The sequence below is a fragment of the Jatropha curcas genome, chromosome 8, assembly GCF_041381405.1.
Source record: "Jatropha curcas cultivar XTBG-Jc1 chromosome 8, XTBG_Jcur_1.0, whole genome shotgun sequence".
Lineage (NCBI taxonomy): Eukaryota > Viridiplantae > Streptophyta > Magnoliopsida > Malpighiales > Euphorbiaceae > Jatropha > Jatropha curcas.
Window position 1 is genome coordinate 6,702,360 of NC_143158.1, and position 9,204 is coordinate 6,711,563.

The 9,204-nt window shown below is 34.2% G+C and overlaps 3 protein-coding genes across 3 annotated transcripts; 1 reads left to right on the forward strand and 2 right to left on the reverse strand.

Moving 5' to 3' along the window:
* Nucleotides 1-250: 250 nt before the first annotated feature.
* Nucleotides 251-2,888, forward strand: LOC105641246 (uncharacterized). The gene is made up of 4 exons (XM_012225753.4): nt 251-403; nt 501-634; nt 2,197-2,255; nt 2,348-2,888. The coding sequence occupies exons 2-4, from the start codon at nt 515-517 to the stop codon at nt 2,682-2,684; spliced, it is 516 nt and encodes a 171-aa protein (XP_012081143.1). The 5' UTR covers nt 251-403; nt 501-514; the 3' UTR covers nt 2,685-2,888.
* Nucleotides 2,889-3,049: 161 nt separating this feature from the next.
* Nucleotides 3,050-4,592, reverse strand: LOC105641324 (putative protein phosphatase 2C 55). The gene has a single exon (XM_012225847.4). It carries the CDS (start codon nt 4,316-4,318, stop codon nt 3,476-3,478), a length of 843 nt encoding a protein of 280 aa, XP_012081237.1. The 5' UTR covers nt 4,319-4,592; the 3' UTR covers nt 3,050-3,475.
* Nucleotides 4,593-5,695: 1,103 nt separating this feature from the next.
* On the reverse strand, nt 5,696-8,229 carry LOC105641247 (adenylate cyclase). The gene is made up of 2 exons (XM_012225754.4): nt 7,478-8,229; nt 5,696-5,896 (listed from the first exon to the last, which is right to left on the reverse strand). Exons 1-2 carry the CDS (start codon nt 8,080-8,082, stop codon nt 5,887-5,889), a joined length of 615 nt encoding a protein of 204 aa, XP_012081144.1. The 5' UTR covers nt 8,083-8,229; the 3' UTR covers nt 5,696-5,886.
* Nucleotides 8,230-9,204: the final 975 nt, after the last annotated feature.

Genomic DNA, 9,204 nt, shown 5'->3' on the forward strand with positions numbered 1-9,204 from the left:
CTTTACACATCCAAACACAAGGAAGAAAATACTGATTATTTCCTCTTTTTAAAATTTTCCTTAACCTCTTATTTTTTTTCCTATTCAATCCAAACAGATAATATACGATTTAAGTAATATGGGTCACGTGTATATTAATATTAGGATAGTTTTAAGGGTTGTTTTGTAAGGGGATCTTAAATTTATTTACAGAAAAAAATAGGAAGAAATAAACCACTATTTCCAAAACCGTTTTCGATCCTTCCATGACACGTGATGCCTCAAATTAGTACAAATCTGGAACTTTCTTGACTGGAATAAGAGAAAAGACATCTGTCAATATCAATTTTACTGACAAAACCCCTAATCGGACCAAACCCTAGTTTATACCGTAACCGGATCCAGACCCCCGAAAGCCAATCAGGTCCCCTCCTCTGCTCTCTGTCTCTGTTGGAAAGTCCTCTTTTTTCTCTCTTAACTCGCCTACTAATTTTGCTGGTTTCTGTGTTTTTTGGGTATAGTTTTTTCTTTAGCAATGGAGGTGGGTAGTGTCAGTTCCTTGGAGAGGACCTTTCGGGCATGCTCTGTTGCGGAAGCTATGGTGGTGGAGACTGCTGTTTCTGCTTGGAAGTCTCTTGCTTGCCTACTCTTTGTGGTATATATTCCATTAATCCCTTTATTATGTCAATTAGTTAAATAAGTCCTGTTTTTGAAGTCTCTAGCTGCTCCGTTGTTGTTCATTAGCCATTGTTGTTGTTGTTGCTGTTGGTTCTATCCATTTTTGTTTTGGTTTTGAGGGTTAGTTTTCTTGTTTTGGTGGTTATTTCACTGGATTTTGACAATTAGGGTTTTTTTGCTTTACTTGTGTGAACGTGGGTTTGACTGTTGTTTGTGTGTTGAAAATTATTTTGGTATTGTCATTTCTTTGACAAACTCATACCCATAAATCTTGCTGTGTTGAAATTTGGCCTTCTGTTAACTATATTATGGCTTTTTGAAGTTGTATTTTTGAGAGGGCTGAGGAGTAATATTTGGTCTTAGCTTGTAAGTTCTGGATTGACACTTTGTTTTGGTGCATAATTTTTATGTTCTATAATCCCTGTAAAAGTTGAAGTGGGATTTATTTAGTAATTGTAATCACATTATTTTAATTCTTGTTCAACTAATTGCTCATTTCTTTTCTGGTCCTTTATTGCGTTTTCTCCGTTGTTGTGGTCTGAAGTAGTACTTGCCCTAATTTGGTGTTATGATAATGGGTTTTTTTTGTCCATAGTTACCAGAGCTTATTGATTTGGTTTTTTGTCCATAGTTTTTGGCTTTTCTTAACTGATATCCAAATCATTATGGTCTCAGAGCTTTCGGTGAAACAATATTTTCTTTTGTATATGGTCATTGTGGATGGTTACAGATTTTCTATGTTGTAGATGTTTGAGGGGTCCTACTGTTTTTGGTTTTTAGTTTGCATAGAATGTCCCAGTTATTCTACACTCATTCTAATTCTTGGATTTTAACCTCATATGGACATCACTCTATGTGTTTGGTTTTACTCTATTTAGGATTTCCTTTATTTATCTTGTTAACAGTATTTTTTTTGAAACTGGGGTATTGTTTTCTCTGCATTTTCAGTGGACTGAGAAGATTCAATTTCAAAATTTCTGAGAACAAAATATACTCATGACTGGAAATGGAGTCTTGTGGACTAGGAAGACTTTTTTTTTTTTAAATTTCGTATAGATATGATGACTTTTTTTGCAGGTGCTCTGTTTCAGAGCATGTTTTGAATCTGGTTCTGCTATTTGATAGTCTGGCACAATAAATGAATGTGCAATTTTGTTTTCTTAAGCATCTTTCCTTTGATATGCCTCTTTTGTTATCGTTAAATGAGATCTTTTTAAGTTTCTTTCTTTTGAGATTCGCTTCTGGTTGTTTGCCATTTGGAGAAAATATGTTAACAAGTTCTTTGCCAGATCATGCTGTGAAGTATGTGGTCTTCTTTCCTCCAAGATATCCTTGGATTATTTAATTATTAACCTAGTCTGGAGATGTTAACTAAATGAACTAGAATCAATTTGTATGCCTTGGGTACCTTGGTAAGGTTATATGTGGTGTATGCATAAAGAACATTAATGTTGATTCTGTTTTGACTAAGGATAGCCAACTGCTTATGATTCTTTAACTAATTTTTGTAATTCGATTTTTATTTTTAAAATTTTCCAGGCTGCGTCATTGCTGAATGATATCAATGCATCCATAGAGTTAACTGCGGTGGATGAGAGGTAAAAAGAAATTTCTTTTGTGTTCTTAGTTCTGCTTGATTTATGTGTACAGAAGAATTGGATTAAAATGGTAGGTGTAACTCCTATTGTAGGTTTCCCTTTGATGAACTTTTCAAGATGAAACGCCCTGATGCAGAAAACAAAGATGCTAGTGATACAGATGATGATGATGAAGACGATGAAGAGGAAAATGTAGATGATCAGGAGGACGATGGTGGTGAAGAATTCTCAGGGGATGAGGGGGAGGAGGAAGGAGATCCTGAGGATGATCCTGAAGCCAATGGAGAAGGAGGAAGTGATGATGACGATGATGACGACGACGACGATGATGGTGATGAAGATGATGAAGAAGAAGATGGAGAGGATGAAGAAGAGGAAGAAGAGGAGGAAGAAGAAGTTCCCCAGCCACCTGCTAAGAAGAGAAAGTGAGAGTAACTGTAGGTCTTGTGTTCCCAGTTGGGTAGGTAGCTTTTAGTAGGGGGGAAGGATTCAGATTGTCAGTATGCATAGAGTAGAATTTACCATACGTGTTCTGAATGAACCTCTGTTTCAGTACCAAGGTGTGATATTGTCACAAATTATTGTGGATGTATAATGTTTTATTTTTCCTAAATTAGTGGCTCTTTTGTTTTAGTTAGCGGCAGCAGGGATCTTAACTTGAGCAGTTCTTATTTAAAGTGAAATTTTCGATGATTGTCTGTGGTTAGATAAGTTACCTGAGGAGTTAGGGGCCATGTGAAGTGTGCTTAAAATGCAGTAGACAGGAAATGCAGTGGCCTGTCAACTATAGCTGGGTGTGGTTCATAGCTTTATGGGGAGCCTCTCAATTGCCAATTTTGTTATTCCCCACCAACCGGCATGTGCGATAGCTAGTGTTTTTATTGAATGCTGGTATGCATTTCACAGGCTGTGGAAGAAGAAAGTCGTCATTCTGAGCTTTATTTTTTGAGCATTGACCAATTTAGAATAAATGGTGGAAAATTTAGAAAGAAACAAATGGAATTTGATGATAAGGTGCAAAAATTAATTGTGAACTCGACATAATATGCAGCAATGAGTTGTGCTGGGAATACCTTATAAAATCATAGGTAAAAAACAATTACATCATATAACCTCCATTAATTCGTCCATTTCAAATTGCCTGGAATCTCAAGCAATTTTAGTAGTAAACATACACAGACTCCCATTAGTTGCAACAGTTAAAGCCCTAGCTACCTGCATCACTCAATTTGACAAACAATGACTGTGATATCATCATATTTGCCTCCACTATGAGAGTATCCAGCCATCTCAGCAGCCCTAGCAAAAGGAGAAACATAATCTTCATCAAGAGCATTGAACAAAGCCCATTCTGCAATTGTCTCTGCCAACTCCTCCGCAAACATTTGCTTTTTCTCATCAGTTTTGGCCAATATCTCCATTATTTCAGACGGGTAGATATTATCAAGCATCCCATCAGTTCCTGCAACGATAATATCTCCGGCTTCTACATCAATCTTTTCCTCATAAGCCATGCAAGGCAGATCTCTACAACGAGTCCCTAATTGGTATGGACAATTAAACCCATGTTGCTGCACCACAGATTTGTGAATACACTTCTTGTCTCTGAATAGCATAAACCCACTGTCTCCCAGATTGACATAATGCAAACAGTTATTGCTACTAAGAGTAATAATACAGGCAGTTGACGAACCTTTAACGTTAGTATTTGAATAAGCTTCTTGTAGAACGCTTCTAGGGTTTACGTTTCCTTTCTCCTCATCCTGCAGAGCAATGACAGAGTTAGTCATGAGTTCACGAGCATATTCGCCGGCATCGATGCCTTTTCTTGCCCAACCGCCAACCCCATCTGCGACACCAATCGTTAACTTCTCTCTACAAATAAAATGAGAGTCTTCTCCTTGTGGCCTATCTTTGTTGTCTTTTGGTATGTAAAAAGCTTCTGCCTTCATATTCAGTTTCTTATTGCCTTTCTTATGAAAATAACCATTATCGACAAAATCTGTATCAAACTCAGTGGCCAACTCTAGTCTCCCTTCTATTCTGCGTTTCTTTGCAACCATGATCGATAGGCAGAAAAGCGAAACAACGGAAATATTAGGTTTGATGAAGATGGAATGCAAGATGAAAATAGCGTGGTTACTAAGAAAGTGAAAAAAATAATGGAAAGTAGGGTTTGAAGGAGAAAATAAAACTGATGAAGATGGGAGATGAAAATAGCGCAAGCATAAAGAAGGTGAAAAAGAAATAGTGGAAAGAAAGTAGGATTTGAAGATGACAATATGTATAGGGTTGATGAAGATGGGAGATGCAAATAGCGTCAGTATTAAGAGGGTGAAAACAATAATGGAAAGCTGGGTTTGAGGATGGAAACACTATATATATATATATATATATATAGATAGATGGTGTATTCAAGTAAAATTGTTACCCAAGTTTTGTACGTAGTACTTCTTCGTACTTTCTTCACACGTTTAATTTATTTGTTTAAGATATGATAAGATAAAAATAACGTGTGGATTTTAAGATATGATACATTTAGTTGATTTTGTTGCCAAATTTTTACTAAGAGAATCATGAATTTTTGCTCATTTATAAATAAAAAAGTTCTAATTAGTAGTTTTCTCAAAAAAAAAAAAAAAAAAAATGATATGTAAAATAAAAAGTGGGGAGCTATGATATTTAAGAGTATTTTATATGAATTTTCCACGAATGTATTTTCCTATCATATGTAAAAAATATATATCAAAATATGTAAAAGATTTTGATGCAGACTAAGAAAATATTTATTTTTTAAATGATTTAATTTAAAATATTGGAGAGATGAATTCTGTTGATTATCCATAGTAATTACATTTGTTATAATTTCCATACATTTTATGGGAATTATTGATAAAATATTTCTTCATGCTATAAATATATTTATTTTTATTTTACTAATTAACTTTTGTCCTATCTCATATATATGTTTAGGTTGTTTCGAGAATATGATGTCTTTTTTTTTTTTTCCCAGAATATTCATAATGTTTTTTTCAGAGATTGATTTTGTGAATCATAGATGATGAGTTTTTACTAATTGGAAATTGGAAAATATCTAAAAGTTGATATATGTGACTCATTTATAAAAATTAGGGAGCGAGTTTTTAAATATAACGAGATAGATTTTTCATGTTCATAATGGAAGTATTTATTTAATTAATTTGAAATTTATTTAATAAATAAACTTAACTTATTTTTCTTTTTTTGAATAGATATACTTTTCGTATCTTGCTACAAGATTTTCCATGTTTTCTGTTAAAGAACACGTTAAAATTAACAAGCGAGTACTTGATAGAGCCACGCAGAAATACCAGAACCGGTAACTAAGGAATATTAGCAGGGAGAAACGCGCAGATACCGATGAGTTCACAGAAAAAAAGCCACGAACAATCCTCAGGAAATAATAATAAAAAATCAGAATATTATGGTATTATTAGCTAGCAAGAAAAATAGTTTCCTGTTGGAGTTTACAAGACAATAATAATACATGAACAGTCATAATTTATTGTCAAATGTCAACTGAATGCCCACCAAGAAGCCAATTTTTCTGCTCTCTCACTTCCATTACAGGACCCTCCACAGTTGCCATATTTCAGGAGAACCTACAAAACAGTGAATCAGACAGATAAGTTACCCTTATAGATGTCAAGAACAAGCTTAATTTCAGATCCCATAAACATGCAATTTATGTGAGATTATCACAATTCATCCTAAATTAAAATCAGCACAGTGTGACATATAATTCAAGAAACCTGAGATGCCAAATTGCTGAAACCACCCTAGGTGAGCATCCTCATAAAGTCAGTGAAATGAACAACTATGATAACAATTATTGAACAGTGCAAGGAAATAATTTTGGCATTGGCAATCACTTTAGAAGGTAAGTCAGCTACTCAACCAGCTGATCAAGATGGATGTTAGTTTTGGTTCCCATGCTAAACTGAAAATAAAATGGATTACATTAAAGGGAAAGAGATGGCAACGCATGGGCTTAAAAATATGTCTTGTAAGGGCTACTAAAAGTAGGTCTTCATAAGGGCTATAAAACTGGAATGAGGGTACCATACACAAGAAGCCTTTGAAATTCCATGGATGTTAGAGGCATGTATTCCACAACACAACAATGACTTAAATATGTGGCAAACCACGTTGTTGCAGAGGCATCTTTGCTGCCAAGGGAATGTTGACAGCAAAATCCAATAGCTAAGGGACTCTATTTTCACTTTGTTAGTGTCCAAATAAATGGTCAGATGAGCAATCATTAAAATGAGAATCAAATGGCAGGAACTGGCAAAAAAGGGAGCTATTTGTATGTTAAGTCAACAAATGTAAAAGGCAGAGCAGAAGAATAAGTGACACCATAAAACCATCAATGATAAATTCAGACGAGCAAGTATAATGACTACATTTTGAAGAATCAACTTCACTTCAGTGAAGGGAAGAAAAAAAGAGGGGGGGGGGGGGGTTGGAATGAAGATGCAAGCCACTAATAACTTGTTTGCTTTTAAGGCTTATGGAAATAGATGAGCACTGACTGATTGTTATAAGTCATATCCATATTCATAAAACTTCAACAACCTCCTGCAGCTACATTGTTGCCGTTTGATTTGAATATACACTAAGCTAAAATGAGGCTCAATCTTTGTTCTAACACTTTAACTTGGTTCACCTACTTTCAGGAATTAAGTCAATGAATGAATTGCTTGGCAACAAAATTTACATCAATCAATCAATTCTTGCTCAAATTTCACTCCACTAAATTATGATTATAAATAATTTTTCAAAAACGCAAAAATGTGAGAAGTACAAAAGAAAATAAGAATTTTCCAGGTGGACAGCTATTCTGAAATTTAATTATTTACGAACAGGGCCCATTGCTAACTAAACCAACGAATGCTCTCAGAATTATTGATCCTAAATAGGACATAAGAACGCTAAAATTATTATTGACCATGAACATCAGCCATTCAGCAACAATCTCCTCAAATACCAATAAAAAGATGAAGTGTTAAATACTTGACTAGCAAAAAATTAAACTTGATAAGATTTGCAAATTTTCAGAGGAACAACAATAAGCATTTGCCAAAGACTTAATATGAACATCAGTTTATTTTCACTTCAAGATCATTCAAACATCATACAAACTTCAAATTATCAATAACCATGAGTTCAAATTCACTTACAAAGGCAGCTTCCCTGATCGAAAAACTGCAAACTTTGACATCTCTGAATACTTATAATCAATCCCATTCTCCTTTAAAAACCCTTCCAGCTCTCTCTTAGCCTCTTCAGGATCAGCAGTCTCACACTCCACCTCATAACAAACCCCAAAGCTATACTTAGTCTCATCCACCTCTAGTTTCAATCCTCTCCATTCATAAACTTCTCTAACATTCTCAAATCCACCCAAACACACAAAACTCATTTCACCCAAAACTCCAAACTCATCTCTACACCTCCTCAAAACCCTCGATTCGATCGAACTTAACTTTAATGGATCGGCCAGGCATTCACGACCAATTAACGGATCAATTTCCTCTTCATCTTCCTCAACGCGACTTATACCATTGATTAGTAAAGGCCTGGCCTTTAGCGAGATAACGCAGCTAGAATCTTTATCGAAGAAACGAATTCGTAGTACTGCACGTTGAGAGGAAAGAGTGGCGGCGTCAGAGTCAAAGAACAGGTTTTGCTGGTTTAGGGTTTTGAGGTGAAATGGTGAAAGTAGGGATTTGAGGCGGTTAAAATTGGTTTCATCAGGTAAACGCAACTTCACTTCCACTTCCATAATTGGTTTTTGTATTTTTCAAGGAGAAAGGCCGATTCGCTGAGATTTGGAGTTGGGGTTGGTTTGTTTGCGCTCGAGGAGGTGGAGGAGAGCGGTGGAGGAAGTGGAAGCGGTTGTGGCTGAGGTGGAGGAAATTGCAGTGGAGCGCCTGCGAGATTCTTCGAGTTCTTCTTTATCTTCGATTCTGACTTCGATTTTGGACGGTTTTCTTCTCAGCATTTTGGTTGCAGGAACCAACAGCGAGTGTTTGGCATCTGAGAAAAGTGTCAAATTTCTTTATTTTACATTTTGGGCCTCATAAATTAACAAGGCCATGCTGCTTGTGATCTACCTAAACGCTTTAGCTTAAAAAAATGCTGGAATTCATTTATAATGTTTATTTTTTAGTTTATCTAATAGAATTTAGATTTAAATTCAATATTAATATAATTAATGAAAATTAAATTTTTATTTTTTCAAACAACAAAATTAAAATCCTTAAATATTTTACCATATTTAATATATACCTAATATATTAAATAATATAATTTCCTATTTTAGCCAATAAAATTTAAATTTAAATAGAAAATTAATATGACCAATCAAAACTAAATTACTTTTATTTTTCAATACATATCTCGTTTAGTATGTAAATAGATTAGTATTATTATTATAAATAGATTTTTACTATGTTTCAAATATAAAGAATAATTTTCAATTCATTTTCGATAATACAATCAAATAATAGAAAGTAATTTAATATTCAAAAGATACGTGTTTCTCACAAATAAATAATTTTTCTGAAAAGAAATAAAATTTAAAAAGGTTTGCTGAAAATCATCATCTTACCTCAAAATTGAAATTAAATAGAAATATTAAATTTCGTAACTTCCTATATGCTCTGTAAATTTTCAAAATTCTAATCTGACCTACAAAAGTTCTATCAAAAATGCTATTACCCATCCTAAACAGATTACTCATATTGGAAAGCCTTGTTGCAAGGTCATCAAACTATTATATTAACTATTACTCATTCGTTAATATAATAGTTACAATATTTTTCTAAACACATTTCATTAACTCCGGCTAAATGCAAAGTAGGTCATCTTGGCTGCAGGTCTTCATAATTCCTTTCTACTTACT

What these genes read in the sequence shown, in the direction of transcription:
- LOC105641246 (XM_012225753.4), top strand. Translation starts at nt 515, where the DNA reads ATGGAGGTGGGTAGTGTCAGTTCCTTGGAGAGGACCTTTCGGGCATGC. An exon ending in TTGCTTGCCTACTCTTTGTG is followed by an intron (nt 635 to 2,196) that starts GTATATATTCCA and finishes AAAATTTTCCAG; the next exon opens with GCTGCGTCATTGCTGAATGA. An exon ending in TTAACTGCGGTGGATGAGAG is followed by an intron (nt 2,256 to 2,347) that starts GTAAAAAGAAAT and finishes CTCCTATTGTAG; the next exon opens with GTTTCCCTTTGATGAACTTT.
- LOC105641324 (XM_012225847.4), bottom strand. Translation starts at nt 4,318, where the DNA reads ATGGTTGCAAAGAAACGCAGAATAGAAGGGAGACTAGAGTTGGCCACT.
- LOC105641247 (XM_012225754.4), bottom strand. Translation starts at nt 8,082, where the DNA reads ATGGAAGTGGAAGTGAAGTTGCGTTTACCTGATGAAACCAATTTTAAC.